This window comes from Empidonax traillii, unplaced genomic scaffold (genome assembly GCF_003031625.1).
Source record: "Empidonax traillii isolate 1590-97213 ecotype Southwest subspecies unplaced genomic scaffold, ASM303162v1 scaffold278:size663781, whole genome shotgun sequence".
NCBI classification, from domain to species: Eukaryota; Metazoa; Chordata; class Aves; order Passeriformes; family Tyrannidae; genus Empidonax; species Empidonax traillii.
In genome coordinates, this window is record NW_020955471.1 from 328,093 (window position 1) to 348,685 (window position 20,593).

The 20,593-nt window shown below is 41.4% G+C and overlaps 2 protein-coding genes across 2 annotated transcripts; both read right to left on the reverse strand.

Annotated features, from left to right (window-relative positions):
* Positions 1-6,995: 6,995 nt before the first annotated feature.
* On the reverse strand, positions 6,996-11,324 carry SPTSSA (serine palmitoyltransferase small subunit A). The gene is made up of 2 exons (XM_027890167.1): positions 11,143-11,324; positions 6,996-8,252 (listed from the first exon to the last, which is right to left on the reverse strand). The coding sequence occupies exons 1-2, from the start codon at positions 11,243-11,245 to the stop codon at positions 8,149-8,151; spliced, it is 207 nt and encodes a 68-aa protein (XP_027745968.1). The 5' UTR covers positions 11,246-11,324; the 3' UTR covers positions 6,996-8,148.
* Positions 11,325-16,011: 4,687 nt separating this feature from the next.
* On the reverse strand, positions 16,012-20,417 carry EAPP (E2F associated phosphoprotein). Its single transcript, XM_027890160.1, has 6 exons — positions 20,313-20,417; positions 19,652-19,833; positions 19,369-19,467; positions 18,888-19,011; positions 17,988-18,107; positions 16,012-16,633 (listed from the first exon to the last, which is right to left on the reverse strand). Exons 1-6 carry the CDS (start codon positions 20,384-20,386, stop codon positions 16,369-16,371), a joined length of 864 nt encoding a protein of 287 aa, XP_027745961.1. The 5' UTR covers positions 20,387-20,417; the 3' UTR covers positions 16,012-16,368.
* Between the last annotated feature and the right edge of the window lie 176 nt (positions 20,418-20,593).

A 20,593-nucleotide genomic window follows, 5' to 3' on the forward strand; every position in this document is an offset into this window, starting at 1 on the left:
TTCACTAAAAAGTTCTTTGCTTATATAAGTAAGCCTTTAAAAAAAAAATAAAAAATCACCCTCTTCACCCTCACAGGCTAGAGGTCTGAGCAGACCCTGACCACAGTATTATCACTGTTACTTTCCCTGCCTTGTTTTTCTTTGTTATTGTAATTCAGTGCTTTATCCTTGCTAATTCCAATCTCTCACTGTCAAAACACAACTGGAACTCAGCAGGTGAAATAAAATAGACATGGATTGATTTCTGTTTCTCTTACCCGTGTTTCCTCTTATGTCTACTGTCCTGTCAAGGCCTGACACTATTTGAGAAAGCATAAAGTGGTTGAAACCAGTACAATGCACAATGTAAGGGTTTATCAGTAGTTTTATGGAGAGTTACGATGTTGCAGAAACATCAGACTAAAGGGGGGTTTCCAGCTAGACTGCTTCTTGCAGCAGGTAAAGACATCCATGACACTGGTATATCATGGGATGCATATATGTTGGCTTTAAAAGGAATGAATACTACCATCATCAATCAAATTAGAGATTACCAATCAGTGTAGTATATCCATTTCCCAGACTGCAGTCACCAGCCAGAGGAGGAACAAAAGACTTGAACTACTCTTGCCACTCAACTGAACAAGCCTTATGATTTTTTGAAAAGCACAAGACAGAACATTTGTGCTCACATATGCACATGACATTGAGCAGAAGCAGTACTGAAACCCCAGATGTCATGCAGGTACCTAGAGGCTGTCCAGTTCACAAAGCACAAAGCAGAGACCAGAACTGGTGTCTCTGTGTGCTCTATTTCAGTTTGTTCAAATACTTGCAATCTTTTCAGTGGCTTAATATAACTTTTTCCAAGGAAATGCAAGGAAGTGGCACAAGTCCTTCTGCAGAGTACTTCTGATCTCAGCATTAGGCACCATCACACTGTGCAGGCAGACTGTAGCTGTGTCCTGACCCAGAAAGCCTCATATCTGCAGAACTTGTCTCCTATTCTCTGGATACAGATAGCCCCTTGACTCCTTTCCAATGGAGCCCACCTTTCCATTTGATCAGACACCAGGTCAGCAGTCCCTGTTTGTCTAAGACAAACACAATTTTATCCTCAGTCCCTCTGAGCTGAGCACTACTTTTTTGTCCAGCCTACTGAAATACTCTAAACCAACACAGAAGGGGTTTTGAAAATGTTTTTTAAAAACATACTCCAGTTCATAGAATCACCTACTAATTCAATCCTGAGTTTGGGAACTATTTGCTTATTCTGATTAAAATTCGAAGTCCTACCCAAGCATATAAACTTCTCAGGCCCTGGGATGTGGCACAGGAGGCTTTCTCTCAAAAATGTTTGTTTTAAGTTCATAACATAAGCAAAATAATAAGCTGTCAGTAGTCTAGCACATGTAACTAGATAGTCAAATTCAGCCCACGCATGCCTTTGGATTGCCTCTCAGATGACGTGATAGCACAATCCTATTGCGCCAGAAAGAATATTTTATTCAAAGGTATCTTCCAGACTTTCATAAGCTTACCAGTGTATATTAAATAGCATCACTGAAAAATGTGTTCTGAGGCATTAATTTCTTTTTTTTTGAAGTTTATGAAGCAAGAATATCCCAAAGGAAAAACAATTCAAATGGAAGAGAGGACAACAACCAAACATTACAGAAGCAGGAAAGGAAGACAGACCTTGGACAGATTGGACAGAAGATTTTTGGTTTAAATTCTTATGTGATCATAAAAACTCAGCTTTTCTGCCTCAGCAGACACAAACAAACTTCACAGAAAAGACAAAAATATCAATCACTACGAAGACAATTTTTTCCCCAAAAAAGTTCTCTTGGAGGCTATATAGTATGTCTTCTTGTCATTGTGAAATATGGGCCTCAAATATGCTGTCCATCTCAAATTGCAGAGAACACAAAATGCAAAATATGCCAATTCCACCTGCAAATATGTGCATGAATAAAAACCAGATATGTCAGACATGATGCTTGTAACTGTGTGAATATTAGCAAAGTCTTAATTACTTATTAGTTCCAACTATGAGATAGGTCACGGAGCTTGTACAGGAACATTCAGGCTTTGCAAGTCATACCCCAGAACTATCAGTTTTTATAAGAACGCAACCAACTATGACTATAAATTGAATCTCGGACTTCTTCCTCAAATATCTCATTATGTGGATAACATCTTTAACAGGTAAAAGAAATAGTATGTTTTTGGGAGGTTTTTTGTGGGTTTTTTGGGTTTTTTTGGATCATAATAGTAAGCAGTTTATTAATCACATGCTTCATTTCCAAACCTCAAGCAGTAAAGCCTAAAAGAGACACCCACAAAAAATCAGTCACCTTTTCACCATTAAAACATCCTCAAAATAAATCCAGGCTAATGAAACTTAGTGCAGTGACAAGATTGATATTGTATACAGAACACACCCTTCAAGGTTAAGAAAGAGCAACAGCAGACTGACAAGAGTTAACCTGTAAAAGCACACGTCAGCCAGTAACAGGCTGTGACAGAAAATAACCACCATGATCAACAACACAGAGGATAGCTGCTCCCTGCATAGATACAGAGCCTATCCCGAGATTTTTAATGTTTGGTTTGCACCAGGAAATGGCACATCCTATATCCAATTTAGTGATTACTGCTCCATGATTATCTGTCTGCAACTGGCATGTCCTACATCCAATTTAGTGATTACTGCTCCACAATTATCTGTCTAGCTTATGACAGGTGTCGAGGTTTTCCCATAATTTTATTTAATCAAAACTTCTGTTTCTGTAACACAAGATCTAACAGTAAAGCCTTTAAAATGATTATTTGGTCTTTAATGCCAAACATCATCACTCCAAACCTCTAAATAAATAGATCAGTCACATCCTACTGGTGCTAACAAGTGCCTTTATGACACGAAGGATCTCTAACCAGGGTGAATCCATAGGTCCACACATTCCAACCACACAGTCTAACCATGAGGTCCTATCACCCCTTAAACCAACTCCTCTGTAATGTTAGGTAGCTCCTAGCTTGGTAACTGCTGTATTTACATGAAATATTTACTGCCTGTCTAGTAGTTTGGGGGTTTAGCACAGATAACAACTTCAGATTTCAAAACAAGGCTACACTTTCTATTTAGGGAAATGACTCCTACATTTTTCAAAACATCAGGAAAAAAATATTTCATATAGGTTTAAGTTTCTCAAAAAAACAGAGGTTTTGTAGAAGAATTTTCATCCCTCAGTTCACCTATTCATTGTCCAAAGACACAATTTTCATTTTCAGCCTCTCTTCTTTGGTATCAATATTTCACTGTATGAACCTTCCCTTTCATTTCACATAACGAAACAATTTTAGATAAGAATAAAAATATTCCTTCAGAATTAAGAATTTTATTTATTATTATTAACAGAGGGTCTTCTCCACATGGGAAAGTGGAATCCCTTTATTAGGCTCCAAAATGTCAAAGAGTTACATGCTTCTGCGCCATAAACCTTTGCAACAGTAAAACATAGGGAACTGTTCTAAGCGTAAATTAAGAGTCTCCAGTACTTGATAGGGCTCTTTCCAAGATAAAGTGGGCCTCTAAATTCATATTATAAAGTCTAACTATTTGATCCATAAACAGATGCAGCTTATAAATTATACATATATAGTATTATTTTTTCACTAATAAAATAAGCAGTACTACCAACAAAATAAAGTGCTACACAGTGTCTTAGAGGTAGTTTGGTTTTGCAGTCGTTGTTGGTTTTTTTTGGTTTTGTTTTTTTTTTTAAACAACGGGAAGTCCACTCATGAATAAGGTGTATTCTGTTAAGCATATGTGGTGGATAGCTCAGACACACCACAAGGAGTGCAGCAGCACTGTCTGACTTTCAGCCAAGACCACCTTCCAGCTTCTGAACATTGTGTTAAATATTTAGTGATTTAACTTTAAGTACTTGTAGCATTTGAGATAGACACTGGCTGCCATTGCAAAATTATTGTGAAGAAAAAGCTCAACTCTAATTTTACTTAGGAAATCCATATTTACTTAAGAAATTGAATTAGGTTTCCTCAAGGCCTATTCAACTCTCATCCAGCTAAAATCTCAGAGAGTGGATATTCATAACTTCTTAGTATTCCATCATGCAATGTTAGCTGAGATGGATTGCAGATCTTGTGACAGTTTACCGATTTATGAAAAGCAGAAGGGTTTCTGACAAAATTCCATGCTGAAATCTAGATTAGATCTAGTGTTTCATCTCTCCCCATTACAAGGAGAGGAGGGTGGATCCAGCTCTGGACTATGATGACAGATTTTCTTAAACCATCACTACACAAACAAAAGGCAGAAACGACAGCAGCTTTTGTTCTCAGTGATGACTGCTGTTTAAGGAGGACCTAAAAGATCAAACAGAGAAACTATGCATGAAACTCTTGGTTTGCTTTTGTCTGGGGAAAAAAAAAAAAAAAAAAAAAAAAAAAAAAAAAAAAAAAAAAAAAAAAAAAAAAAAAAAAAAAAAAAAAAAAAAAAATCACCAAAAGCACCACACTCACTGGTATCAGGATAACATGTCAACAAGAGGGGAAGAGACTGTCTTCCTACAACAGTAGTTGTAGAAAACATGATCAAATAAGCAGGTGAAAGGAACGTCTGGCACTGAAAACCTTTACTGGGGTCCCAATTCCAGAGTATGCTCCTCTGGTATTTTAGAGGATGGCTGCTGTCTCCACAGCTTTGTGCACAGCCCACTCACCCCATGGTACTCAATCTCTTCACCTCAATATAACCTTCATCTGTTGTCAGCCAACAGTAGGTACCCCTTCTTCAGCATTTATAACACACATTTCATTACTGCACCTGAATGGAACTGGGCAACACTTCACAACATACCAGTAGCACCAATTTGCAGTAACATAATGCCCATCTCTCACACAAGATACACCTTTGCAGCTCCTACGCTTCTTTCACATCTATTCCTTTTTAATTCTGATGGATATACATATGGATTTCTTGCAAAATTTTCTTAAGAAAGTGTCCCTTTAGGATTCTCTGGTGTTTTCCTTCACAAGGTAAAGAAATCAGAAAAGAAACCCGACAGCCCCTGTCTCCAAACTAATTGCTATGTAATAATTTTTGACAAGAAATAAACAGTTCATGTATATATATATATATATATATATATATGAAAGAAAAAAACTCTGTGTGTGTATGTATTTATTTAAAAACATATAACTGATTCAAACCATATATACACAGGTCCTGGACCTGTTTCTGGCTCCAGCCTGACTTCATGCAATACTATGTCTGTTTGGTTATGACAGCTCCTTCTGCAAAGGTTTTTAATGAGTAATTCTCCAATACCCAGCCCTGGAGGCAGCCAACGAGCCTCTGCAGAGCCGGCTCTGGGAGCCCCAGAGTTGCCAGCACAGCAAGTCACCCTGCATGGGCGGGGTGCCCTGGCACACAGTCTGCCTGCCCCAGGTGGGGCTGGCCCATATTGCTGGAATTATCAGTTCTGCTATGACACAGTTAATGCATTTTTAAATGCTTAGCTCTAATTACTCAATCTAAACCCCGAGAGCTATTACTATTAAAAGACTAACATAAACTTGCAGGTTTCTCAGGTGATTTTTTTTCTCACTTCTCACAATTGTTTTTTTCAAAATTTATCTAAATTAATAACAGCTCAATTGTTATTAACATGTTTAAACAAAAGCATAATTAACCAGCTGCCTCCAAATGATATTTAAACTGCCTTTGACCTCCAGCTTGCACAGAAAAAGCTTATGGTTCTATCACAGAGGACATGATCCCCCACCTAACATGACAATAAAGCAGACTGGGGAAAACAATTTGTTAGTCGTATGATTCATTTATTATTCAAATTTAATGAATAATTAAATCCCTACCAACGCCCTTACTTTAAAAAAAGAAAACTTACTCTGTTTCATAATTATCACCACTTGAACCATCTCTTCACTACATCAACCTTAAGAAAAGGAGATACTGCAGAAACTTTCTTCTAGAAATTCAAACTCTAGTACACGTCGAATTTTATTAATTAAATTACTCCATCTTTAACAAAGTCTCCAGAATCTAGAAAGAACAGTCTAGGACTATGAGATTCTTGATTTAGACTAAAAGAAATGCTGAAAAAGACTGTACTCAAATTATCAAATTGAGTTCAAGTATATCACTCAAGCAAACATAATGCAAATGACTGGAAATTGATTCTCAACAAAAAGCAGACAGCTAACAAAGGTCAGTATATCAAGGCTTTTTTATAAAACCTTTAACAACTAAAAATCACGCTTATTCCTAATGCCATCACACAGAAGGGCTTTTCCCCCCCTCAAACAAGTAACACATCAACTGCTGAGAAAGGGTCTATCAATCGTGGCAGTAGTTTGCAAAGAGGCATCACAGTATTAATTTAATCCACAGAGAGACCAGATTTATGCTATGTTACTTCAGAAAGAGTATGTTTACTTATCATTAACTCTATCTATGCTTAAAACACTCACATACAACTCTGGATGCACTTAAATAAAAACACAAAAAAGCACCACAAACAATAACAAAAAACACCACTCCTAAAACCTACCCAGGTTTTGATAGTCAGTTACTAATAAGTGAAAGCACTAATTTAGAGGGAGACTCCTACCAACTTCAGTAAAGCTCAGGTTCACCTAAAAAGTTTAAGGCTGTTTATAGCTTCCAAAACAACAGGGTTTTTAATCAAATACACATGAAGTTTTTAAATAAGGGGAAAAACACTCTTTTCTCATAAGAAAAATATTAAAAAATTAAATAAAACCTAAAAGGCAGTATTTGTATAGGTACTGCACATCTATAATTGCTGATTTCAACAAAAGTTGCATAAAAGATATAGTAGTACATATTATTACTGGGCCACTAAAATCACAGTACTTTGGTCAAGTATCACTGTTCCCCTTTTGGAAAGTTCTGAGAAAAGCAAGCAGCATTCAGAGACATATTAACTTCCACAAGAAAGTTTTGCATCAAAACTCTGCTTTTAAACTTTTATTTTTTTAAACAACAACAAAAAATTGTCCACTTAAGAAAGTTAAGTTGTCACCATCTTACATTTCAGAATACAAAACTGAAAAAAATCCCTATTAAAAAAAAGACAGGACTTCAGCCAAGTATTCAGCTACTTATTGCTGTAGTTGTAACTCAAGTCCATTGAAACCCTTATGTTTTGGTCGTTTGTAGCGAAAACATGTTTGGAATACTAGCAGCAATAGAAAACCCCTTTAAAACCTAGACATAGTTACACTGTTGAGTGAAAATTAGCAGAAACCATAACCATTGGAACATAACAAAGTATCCTGTAAAATTACAATTGAATCGGTAGCTAGAAAAACAGGGTTGATTTAAAATGCTATCCCAAAGCCTTATGTGGGCCTATGCCAGTAAAGTCCGTTTTCCCCCATTAGATAAAGCCCAGAACTACAGTTAGTTGAAACATAACAAATGCAGTCTTCACTCCGCTTCAGTGCCTCATCTCCCCCAACCTCCTCCAACAGGCAGAATACAGAAAATTTAAATAATTGCCAATTCCAAATTTAGGTGATATGCACAAATATACTGTTGAACAAAGTTTGGACAGCAAACAGTACACCTGAGTTCAGTCATACAAACTAACTTCTGTAAATAGCATTAGACGAATATATCCATGTCTCTAATATGAATCTAGATGTATTTTCTTACAAAATGCATTAATAGAAATATCCAGGCAAATACATACCATACAATAGCAAAAGCTTTAAGCCCCATTTAATAAGATGACTTTCGGATTAAAAATAGAAGGCAATTAAGATTTACTCAAAATTACAATTAAGAAAAGCTTTCACAGTGCAATATTGAAACTGTCACAAAGTTAAGAAAATACTGATATCAAAGTACAATCACAACGTTAAAGTAGACAAAACTACTATACAAGGGCGTATCTTGTAAAATTAAAAGGAATGAACACAACATAGGGGACACCTCATGTCCCTGCTCTACATAACTCATTTTCTAGTCTTCAGAGTCATAATTGTGTCTTTTGGACATTGGTAGAAATCTTGTTAAAACTAAGAGGTTCATTCTTCTTTGTAGAACAGATTTCAAAGCCCAGTTACTTCTTGATGATACGTTCTTCATCACTGCACAATTTCGAAGTAGTGCAATATTGCCATGATGTGCTGAGGCATGAACACATAGCCTGTGTACAGTGCCATTCCAACAATAGAAACTAGCATGGAATCTGAATGACAGTTGAGGAAAAAAGCATTTGAAACAGGAAGTGCATGAGACACCACAAACTATAGCATTTAAACTTTACTGGTTACTATCTCATAATGTTATGTTTTGCAATCAGACAAGGTCAACTGTATTCAGAAATTACAGCTACAGGAAGAACCTACTGAACACCTAAAACCAGAACACCGGGAGACACAATTAGCTGAATCGCAAAGGATGCCTTGCAAGTTATCCACTGCCTTGTTAGTGACACGAGAGGACAGGCAAGAGACAGGAAGTGTGTTGGAGAACAGAAAATGCGCACTGAGAAGACACAGGTTTTTACATGCATCTTCCTAGGTGTTGAGCAAGTCTGCAGAAGCCAGCCCCATCCAGCCAAGCAGAAAAAAGTCAACCATCACAAAAATCCAAAACAAAACCAAACAACAATAATATGATAGCTGTACTGAATACTACCATTCGTATTTGTGGATGAGCTCATTTTTAAACGGACAGCATGAGATGCTGATGTCAACTTCCTGGAACAGAATGACCAAAGAAATTCAATTTACGATGCACAAAACACATCTGGTGTGAAAGTTGTACTGTTAGCATAATAGTCAGGAAACCTCACATCCATTTCTAGCTGCCAGTGTCCTCTAGGGCTCTAAGGCACTATAATATCTGGTCCGTTTCTCCATCAGTAGTACTTTACTACAGCAGATCACACTGCAAAACAAAGTTTACATGAAGCTATCATCTAAAAAATCTGAAGATGACCACTTTATTAGCTGAACACCTAACGGGAGAAGTGAGACAACAGCTTATATGTAAAACTGGACTTCTGTCAAGCTCTAGGGCTCTGAAGCTTTGTCTAAAGACATCAGATTACTGAATGATTATACCATTGAAAGCTTAAGGCTTCAGAAATCCAAAAGCACTAGAAATTAATAAAAATCTGTTGATTTCATCCAACTACCTGCAGAGATTCAGTAAACTTAGACCAAAACACTATAAAAGGCACTGGAGATTAACAAGCATGATAACCCCAGACAGCAGTATTCGGTTTCCGCAGGTGAAACCAGAGGAGCTGTGCATGCTCTCATCTTCATGAAATCAAGTCACCACACACAAGTGTAACAAATGCTCTATGACTGACTTCCCTATGGCAGAGCAGAGGTATTAGCTGTGCTTATTAGAGCATACTAGCTGCTTGGTGTATTTATAGTCCTAGAATATACTATACGGTAAGAGATACTAAAATGAAGGTCAACACATAAATCCACATTTCCGTATCAGCGCTCTCCTCTGATGCTGGAGCACAAGCAGCAGCATGACACACAGCAGAGCCACACACCATCAGCTCCCAAGGCCACCGTGTCTGTGCTGCAGCCATACAGCACCCGGCAGACATGGCCCACCCACAGACAAAGAGTCCAGTCTAAGGACAAAAAACATTTTTGCTGATCTGAGATCACAAGTGATACTTGTGCCACTCATTACATTTGTCAGTTATGTGGCAATTACAATATCAGCATTTTATGAAAGTAAATATGCATACACTTTTGCTTACTTAAATTTTTTGTGTATGTTAAAAAGGAAAAAATACTCATGACAAATAATATTGCAGTGAGAACAAAAATTAAGTTTCCTCAGTGAAACAGACAGGGCATAAAAGGAGAAAGGTAAGTCAGCAAGGAACACATTTTGAAGGTAAGAACTCCTAGCTAAAGAATTGTGCATGGTAAAAAGAAAAGTAGTAAGTTTTTATAATCTCCATTTCTACTGACTTAACACAGGAAAAAAAATAAATGTCTGATCATACCACTGTAACTTGGGCAACCACTTTTATATAACAAAAGTGAGTTTCTTTACAAAACTGAGCAGTATGTCAGTAAAGGGCTTTCTCACTACTACTTACACCCTTCTCTTTGTTAATGTTTTCATTCATTTCTCTTTGCCTCTCAATGTTAACTGAAGATGGTTCGGGGTCATTTACACTGAGATATCGTTTTAACTCAACATTAAAACAGCCCCACTTCAGAGAAAAATACATGCGATGCCATAACAATACCTGAGAAAATATACTGCTGATAAGAAAGGACCGGGTAAAGAAGAAAACCTGTAAATAGTCTTTATACAGATGCCTTTACATGAGCATCTATCAAGTTCTTCCACTCCAAAAGAGACAGGCGAACTTACCAGCTCGAAGATTAAATACCTATGTAAAAAGAGCCACGTGACAAAGCACCATGAAAACCTAGGCTTGCAAGGTTTTGCAGCGTCCACATTTACTTTCCTCTAAGCAAAAATACACCAGAAATCATTAAAGACACCTATCCTTAAAAGAAATCTAGGGATTTCAGTAGAAAAAACGGAAGTGCCTTAACTCTAGAGATATAAACTTGTTCTGGAGGAGAAACGGACTAGGTCGCCAGACGCCCGGACACGGGATGCGAAACAGCTGAATGAGGATTATTCCCAGACCGAGCAGCATGTTAGTCTGGGAGGGAGAGGAGCTGAGCCCCTGCCTGCGAGGAGGGGACGAGGCTCGGTCCCGAGCGGAGGCTGCTGCTCATCTGCCCACTGCGAGCTCCGGCCGCCCTCGGCGCCTCAGGCCGGCTGCCCCCGGCCCGGCCCGGCCCCGGGCCGCTCCCCTCCCGGCCCGGTCCGGCCCGACCCTCCTCCAGTCCCCGCAAGCCCCGCCGGGGCAGCGCCTTCGGCACGGTCACGGCCCAGGCGCTCACCCGCGCCGCGCCCGCCGGGGCCGCCACACCCGCCCGGCCGCCTCGGGGCAGCCCCGGAGCCGCCGCCGGGCAGAGCAGGGAGGGGGGGCAGCCCCCAGCGCCACACACACACACACACACACACACACACACACACACACACACACACACACACCGCCAGAAGGATACTGAAGACGGTGCGTTCCCAGGGCTCCAGCATGTAGAGCGCGGTGACCAGCAGGTACTGGTAGTACAGCCACGACATCTGCTTCAGCGCCGACACCAGCGCCATGGCGCTCCCCCCCGCCAGCTGCCCCGCGCCGGGCCCAGGCCGAGCACAGCCGGGGCGGTGCAGCCGGGACCGCCCTCCCCTCCCCGGTCCCGCCCCGCGCCGCGCCCGCCGACACCGAGAGACCGCGGCCTATGGGGCCCGCACGGGGCGGTACCGATGATGCCACAGCCCAGCGGAACCGCGGGGGCACTCGATACCCCGGCCCTCCCCGAGGAACGCCCACAGCGGGCCCAATCTCATTAGATTACGCGGCTGGCCCTGAACTTGGTAACGCGCTCGGCCGAGTCACACCTCCTGTTTAGATTTGATCTGGGAATTACGGCACACTCGAAGCCTGTGCTCGGCAGGGCCCACGGGAGGCGTGTTAAAAATGCTCTGTGCAGGCCTTCAGTTCCTTGTCAGAGGGTAAAGCCCACCCAGAAGCACGGCTCAGATAAATGAGACCTTAAAATCGGCCAATTGTGATGACATTCATCCGTATTAATAGAAAAAAACAAAGAGGGGATAGTTGACTGTTGCTAACTTTTCACTTCCCTAAGGCACTTAAAGCCAGAAACTGGAGGGTGTGGGACACCCCCGCCCTGACTGCTAATTTGTCTAAGATAAGAAATTCACAGAGAGCAGTTTGGGACTACAAGATTAGGAAGGCCCTGGGCAGTTTATACTGCCACTCTAGAAGGCATAACTTGAAAGCCGGCTGGAAAGGGATGTACAAAATCATCAGGCACCTTAACTAAGCAGAGCATGCATTGCAACCACCAGGCAGCGGGTCCAGGTCACCAGCCAGGACCTCACTTGCCAAGTGTGCACACCATAGCTTCCGATTAGAAACTGGAATCGACCCACTATACTCACTCTGCTTGGTAAATCAATTTCCCTTTACGTCACTGAGCAGTGATTCTGTTCCTGCAGCCACCCCGCCCCTACCTTCACCTGTGCTGTTTGTACAATGAAAAACAAGGAAATACAACCGCAGGAGGATTCAAATAGGAGTTATTTACACAGCTGCAAAATACAACTACAGGACCAGGAGATGAATGTGAAAAAGAAAAGCAAGTAGCAGACACAACTTAAGACTGTACTATTCCATGTGTTAGGAATCTGAAAAGGGATTTAATTCACCCATTTAGACACACTTTATCTTTGCAGATTTATTAAAACACAAATAGAAATGAGAGCACTCACGCAACTGGCTACAGGAGCTGTTGCCCCTACCCAAGACTGCCACTGTTTGTTGCAATGGCTGCTGGAGGAGCCCTGTCTTAGTGTTGCTGCTTGAAAAGGCAGTGGTAATCATAAAAGGCACCTTTCTGTATAAACATGTCCAAAGTTCAAGGACAACTGGGGTATTCAGAACAAGTAAAGCATTACTCCCATTCAAAGCTGCAAGAGCACTGTCAACGTGCAGCAAACAAGTCCCAGTCCTGTCTGCTCCTATGATTCCTAACAAGAAGCTCTGAACTTCAAGTGTTAAGGCAAACAAAACACAGCAGCAAGAAAGGACCTGGGATGAGACGAAAGGAAATATCTAGAGGTGTGCTGTCTTCAAAATCCCCCATTGCATCTGCCCTAACACCCCATGGGGGCAGCCCCTTACACTTCTTTGGTATGGTGCATACTTAAGAGAGGTCTTTTTGCTAGTTAGCCCCTTCAGAAAACGGACAATATTCCTCTGTATAGAATTTCCCCTCGCTCACCAGCTCCATTTTACCCCTGCTTAGGGACTGTCATCACCCAGTAATAATCCTGATAGCACCTGCATCGATTCTTGAGCCCTTGAACTACATTCCCACATGCTCACGTTTCCAGCAGATCAGCACAAAGACCCTTAACCTAGAGAGCCTTTGTGTTTCACCTGGAACACGAAGAGAGCTACATCGAGGCCAGCATGCCCAAAAGCACAGACCATATCCTCTGTATCACATCTGTTCCTCCATACTTCTACCCAGAAGAAACAGTTCTTTGTACATTCAAAATTTTCTTTATGCACCTCCTGGCTCAGGGCACACAGTAACAATTTCTCTCACTTTAGATGATGCCACAGCTATCTGATACTACAAGTTGGACACTCCACTAAGGAGTCTGACTAGTAGGCAGCAAAACTGAGATTGAGATCTTGTTTCAGGCATATCCCAAACCTCAGAACCAGTATGGCTCCATTTTATTTGTAGGTTGCACATGCAGAGGAAGGCATACCATATTGGCCAACCAAGTAAGTGTTCAGCAGCTGCATCAACAGTTCTCTCCTTCACCGAGCAGAGGTTAAGTTTCTGCTGATTTGAAAACAGTAATTCAGCGTTTTGCTCATGTAATCCTGGCAGAAGAACCAATATACTTATTTCTTCCTAATCTCATTAACAGTGTAGAATGAGATTGTGTAGATTAGTAAAATATTACAACAGGGACTAAAAAGGTAACCGAAGAGTCACAAGATTTTATTATAATCTAAGGCACAAAAGAAGTATGTTCTTCAGGTTCTTGCCTCCTAAGTTTAAATATTTCTGACAATTCCTCAAAGCATATGTAACAAATTATTTCTAGTAATATTACAAAAAAAAGCACAAAGATGAGATGTTTTTTCAGACAGACCATTGTTCAAAAGTAGACTTTAAAACGTAACAGGCTATCAAGAGGAGATTTACTAATAAAAAAGAGTTCACCTCTTATGCATACACACACCTGGAGGAAGAGACGGAAGGATCTGTTGTTAACAATGCAGTGGCTTCATAAATACCAAATAGCAAAAGCTCTTTATGCTTGCATAAAGATGTAAATGTAATAAAGAAACAGAAAAAGCATACAAACTAGCTCTATGGTCAGAGATCTGACCATAAATTTCTTCTTAAAATGAGCTGTCATAAAAAAAGGACAATAAAGTTCAGTGCTTTCATCATATACATATTTACATGTAGAACACTCAGCTGTATTATTAGGCATTAATATGCTGATTTAAATGATCCACTGCAGAACAATCCACGCCAGCAAGCTCAATATAAGCTCATTTTCCAGTCTATATAAATGGAAGTTTCAACTTTTTGAGATCTTAATGAATGAAAAATCCAAATACAGTGACAATTCCTTCTTTATCGAAGTGCCTTGGGTTTGGCTGGGACAGAATTCATATTCCTCTCAGTAGCTTGGATTTAGTATGAGAATAATGTTCTTATGAACGCCCTGATGTTTTGGTTGATGCTAAGTGGTGCTTATCCTAAGTCAAGGACTTTTCAGTGTCTCATGCTCTGCCAGTGAAGAGCTGCACAAAAAGCTGGGAGGGAGCACGCCCAGGACAACTGACCAAAGGAATATTCCATCCAATAGAATGTCATGGCTCAGCATATAAACTGGGGGAGTTACATGGAAGGGGGTCAGTCGCTGTTCAGGGACAAGCTGGGTATTGGTCAGCAGGTGGGGAGTTGTGTTGTGATGGGCTGACCCTGGCTGGATGCCAGGCATGCACCGAAGCCACTCTATCACTCACCTCTGCAAGTGGATGGTAGAGAAAACATAGCAAAAGATCCATGAGTTAAGGACCAGGAGAGATCACTCATCACTGTCATGGGCAAAACAGACTGAACTTTGGAGATATTAACTGAATTTATTACTAAGAAAATCAGAGCAGGATAACGAGAAGTAAAAATAGATCTTAAATACACCTTTCCCCCACCTCTTCCTCCTTCCTGGGCTCTACCTTCTTCCTGCCAGTGGTGCAGGGAGAGGGGGAATGGGGGTTACAGTCAATTCATCACACATTCCTGCCACTGTTCAGGGAGAAGAGTCCTTTCCCTGCTCCAGTGTGGGGTCCCTCCCACAGGAGACAGTCCTTAACGAACTTCTTCAACATGAGTCCATCCCACGGGCAACAGTTCTCCACAGACTTCTGCAGCATGGGTCACTTTTCCATAGGGTGCAGTCCTTCAGGCACAGTCTGCTCCAGCATGGGTCTCGCAAAGGGTGACAAGTCCTTCCAGGAAACCTGATCCAGCATAGGCTCCTCTCTCCATGGGTCGACAGGTCCCTGCCAGAACCTTGCTCCAGCATGGGCCTCCCATGGGGTCACAGCCTTCTTTGGGCACCCACCTGCTCTGGCATGGGCTTCTCCAGGGGCTGCAGCTGCATCTCCCCCATGGGCTGCAGGGGGACAGCTGCTTTGCCATGGGCTGCAGAACCTCAGCTCCAGCACCTGGAGCACCTCCTCCCCCTCCTTCTCCACTGACCTTGGAGTCTGCAGAGTTGTTCCTCTCACATATTCTCACTCTGCTCTTCTCTGGCCACAATTACTTCTGTGCAGTAACTTCTCTCTTAAATATGTTACCACAGAGGCACTACCAACATTTCTCACTGGCCCAGCTGTGACCAGCAGTGGGTCCGTCCTGGAGCCGGCTGGCACTGGCTGTCAGACATGGAGGAATTTTCTACCAGCTTCTCACAAAAGCCATTGTCGCTACCAAAAGCTGGCCACGCAGTTGTGCATCACTTACTTTCTCTCTCCCTCTCCCTACTATTATCATCATCATAATCATTTTTGGTTTCAGCTAATAAATTGTTCTTATCTCACCCCAAGAGGTTTACCTTTTTTTTCCAATTTTTCTTCCCCTCTGAGGGAGGGGGGAAGTGAGCAAGCAGTTGTGTGGCTTAGTTGCTACCTGAGGTTAAACCACAACACAAACCCACCTGTGTGCAAATCTACCAGGAACACAAGCCTAAGGACACCCAATATCCTGACTGAAGAGTTGTTTATCCCGTGCCATAAACATGACCAGTGCAGCTACAGAGAACCAGTTACTATACAGTGTTTATTCCAAGGAGCAGTTCTAATACATACTCAGATAATGGATAGCATATATACAGGGAATGATCTTCATATACAGATCTTACATGATATTTACAAAATTTTAAATACCCAATGATGCAACCACCTGACAGCAGAAAAGAATACTGCTCTCAAATGCCCGCAGTTAACTGTATTCCTTTCATAGACTTTGCAGAAGTCCAACCATTATAAAGTTCTCTGATGAAAATGCACATTCACAAAACCACAGTTTAAAAAGGCTAACATGCCTGCATTTCTGACACTTCCCACACTCTTAAAACAGTGCAGTATTTTTTCCCCCTGCATTTGCACATTAGGAGTGGCTGGCTAGAACATTGAAGAAGTGAAAAACTTCATCTTTATCCATTACTGCCACCTCAGTTGAGCATTCAGTACATAATACTGGATGATACACTTCCTCCTCTTCTTGATTTGATTGTACAGAGCTAGTTTCTTTGCTGTGCTTCATTTTCTTACTTCTTCTCTTTACCTTCTTTCTGTATTTCAGTATTTCCTCTTTGTTAACAGTGCAGTTCATCACAAACATTGCTCTATACTGTGTTTTGTAAGATTCATGTCTATGGAGAAGGGGAGAAAATCCAAGTCATACCATTTATACAACTCTGCTTCCAGAAAATCTGTAACCATCACAGAAAATGGGATTAAAGACATGAAGTGCCACGAAAAAGTGGAAAGCCAAATAAACATGAAGTTTTATAAACAGAAGTCACAACTACAAAAGTAATAAAATCATAGAATTGCAGCCATCTGTTATGTTTTTAAGGCATTTTTTAAAAAAATGCTGGTTGTTGCTGAAATAACCAGCCTGGAGTACAATGTTATTGGTACTGGAGAGTTATGCATTGCTACATATAGCTGGGAATAGGTGAAAGATCAGGAGTGCAAATGACTCAGTTACTGCCATCGACATCCTAAAATGTCTTGCAAGCCTGAAATTCCTGATTTATAAATAACAAGCATTAAGACATCACCCTAGAAAAAGCACGTCTACAGTAAAACATAAAATGCATTTTCAGCTGTCATCAGTCTTAACAACTGTATATCTGGAGTATGTAGCAAAATTCAGGGCTTTTGTTCAATTTAACACAATATCCCTAGGGTGCAGTTTTACAGCAGCTTAAAACAACATAACAGTGGCTGCACAAGTCCTACCTTGACTTCTGCTGGCTTTACTGCTTGTATAATGCTGTGCTGAGCTATTTGACTTGATCAAAGCCAGGAAAGACCAGTTTGGCAATAAAAATTGAGAGTTTTCTGTCAGCTTAGCAATCTGAAATGCTTAATTATAGAACAGGGTCAAGAAGTACCAGTGCCAGCAAGGCAGACAGAGAAAAACAGCACCCAGTACTTAAGATGATTTTAGGCTGCTATGGAATTTCATCCTCAATCATCAAAAATACTCAATAAATGATAAGTAGCTTATTCCTCATTTCACAAGATTTCTTTCTCCTGTTACTTAGTTCAAGAGTCCTCTCTTTAGTATAGCGTAGGCCGCACTAACTAGATTTGCAATGAAGATACTGTTGAGACTCAAACCAAGTAAGAATTCATTATCTTGATTTTGCTCAGTCTTTTAACAAGGCTTTTTTACACAAAAATAACCTGGAATAGTCCTATGCCTCTAAACATAAAAAAAAAAATTAGGTACAAGTATATATCTAGAAAAGAAACCAATCTGCCTGAACTACCTGCTTGGTCCACGATTATTGTTTTTTTGGAAAGTTTACCTTGTCCACTTTGGTAAGGTTCAGCATCCAACCCTAAAACAGATTCACACCTACCCACCTTCTCATTATTAGTGCCACTTTGCAAGACAGAATTGATAAAATCCATTGATCAAACTGAATACAATAAAACTAAGACTGACTGAAAAAAGACATTACAAAAAGACCCTTATTGTTCACTAGTTACCTCTGGCAGTCCAGGCATAATGTTGTCATGCAAGCAGGGCAGTTCAAAACAGCATCACTATTTGGAACAGGTGCAGGTTTTGCCTGCTGCTGCTGTGGAGCTCTTCTTTGGTTACGGTACCTACCAATCCAAGAAAGGAGGAAGGAGAGACAAAAAATAAATTACATGCTCTTGCTGTGGTCATGTCAATTCAACTGTCAAACCTTTTTTATATTAAAAGACATCATAAATAAAGCAGGGAAAAGCACATACCAGTATCTTTTAATTTACTTTGTACAGAGAATTTTCATTTGGGGAGATAAATACGTTTGGCATGAGAATTTGTGCCTAATAACCCTCTCCTCTGACAAAGGAGGTATCTCAAGTGCAATCTCTGCAGGCAACATACATTAGTATTATCTTATTCAAGAGATATACATGGAGAATTTTCCTTCAGCTGCAACAACCATTTTTCTACTTTACCCTTCAAAAAACCCTCAGTAAAGCAGATTTGTGCTGTTCCTGTTTTATCTGAACATTTTGTGGCTTGCTAAATTCAAAGTTTTCCAAAACTAGAAATACAGTATTTAACAGGAACAGATATTAATTAACAAGCAAATTATAACTTTTAATTCACTACATGGTTCTTTAGATGAGATCTACAGACAAAACTACCTTACAGAAGTCGGAAATCGTTATTTTAGAAATTGCAAGTTTTGTGTAGTTTTGAAGACTCAACTTCCACTGTATATGCATAAAACATTTTACAGGCTTCTAAATTTCATATGCTGTTAAGTTATAAATAAAAAATAGTTTCACAGCATGGACTTGACAGCATTTGCTTTTTCTCTACATTTACCATTTTAATTTAAAAACCTCAGTTGATATTAAGCATCCTACAATTCAAGGATGGTCTCTTACCCTCTCCTCTGTGAGTCTACCCACTCTTGGTCTCTATTGTCTTCCTCTGGGTCATACAGCAATTCATCATTGGAAAGAATCCGACGCTGCTGATGTTTTCTGTTTTTCCGGACATCCTGTGTATCTGGAAAGATGAGTGCAAGAATGTGTTATGTCTTTCAGGCATATGATAATTCTCTACTTAAATTACCAAAATACTTTTTCAATTTTCCTTTTCCATTCTTACAATAAATTTAAACTGAAACTTAAAAGTCTAGCTCATCTCTCCTCCAAATACAGAACCCCAAAGCATTAACACACCTTACATACATTGAGATACATCATCAAGTTGCAGGAAGTACACTGAGATTATATAGGCTGGTAATTCCTCCCAAAAGGCTGCCTTCAGAAACAGCCTCTTGACCGCCCCAGGAGGATTCTACACAGGATCTGAAAGTGAGTTGTACAATAAAGATGCCCTCTTCTCTCCTCTGTCATTTACCTATTTTATCTTCATCCTCTGAATCAGAATCAAAGTAAATATCATCATAGTATTTTGAAGTGGCAGCAGGTCCAGTCTGCCCAGTACTTGAGGAAGAACCTAAGGGTGAAATTAGAGAAATGGTAGGAACATGCCAACAAAAGGACAGCAAGTACACAGCCCAGAACAAACCTTCACTTTCGATACTCTATCCAACAGCATCCCTAGCCATGAGAATACTACGCTGACTTCACACCACTTATCTCATGATTTTATATGCAAGCAGCTGTTAAGCATGATTTACCCATTTCTGGTGATATCCATTTGCCTTCCATAGTCTTCATGGTGGTGTTCAGTTCTGCTTCCATCTCCTTTTGGAACTCATCGTCACTAGAAGATTCGCTCTCCCCAGTCAGGCACTCCCGTATAAGCTTCCGCTTCTGGTCAGGAGTGCCGTGTAGGAGCACATCCACCTCATCCTCTGAGCTACAAACATTTAAGCGTTACATATCTAATTGTTACAACCAGTTTAAAACACGGACACAGTGACGTGGAGAACGACCACCTGAATTGTGTGGGTGCACTGGGAAGCACTTATTCATGTTTATGGAAAATGTACTTATTAAAACACTTTATTGGCTTGGTGATATTAAAACTCTGGTTTAAACGCAAAGGAGCCTCAGCCGACTGTGTCCCTGCAGCTCCCGCTCCGCGCAGGGGCCGTTTAACACACCGCCATCGGTGCGGTCAGAAACGTAAATATGCCGGTTCCATGGAAAGAAATCCCCGGCTGTAGCGAGGCCGATCCCGCTGCACCCCGCGGGCGGCCCGAGGCCGGGGGCAGCCCCGGCGCAGACGGTGCGGCCTGGCCCAGCGCCCGGGCCCGGAGACGCCGGGCGAGAGTGGGGCCGCTGCCGCCGGCCCGAGCCGGCCCGCAGCTCCAGCCGCCCCGGGCTCGCCCGCACCTGCTGAGCGCTCGCTCCTCGTCGCTGGGCTCCTCCACCACGTACGGATCGTCCTCCTCCCGCAGGCGGCTCATGGCGGCAGCGCCGCTCCCCCTGCCAGCCCCGGCCCGACCCCTTCCGCGCGGGCCGCGGCTTCCGGCGGCAGAGCCCGCCCGGCCCTGCCCGCCCCGCCCCGCCGAGCCCGGGCCCCACCCCCGGGACACGGGAGGGCCGGGCCGGACCGGCGGGTCTTTTCCTTTGCTCCTTGAATTGCAAGTTTTCGGGTCACGTTTTAATCACTT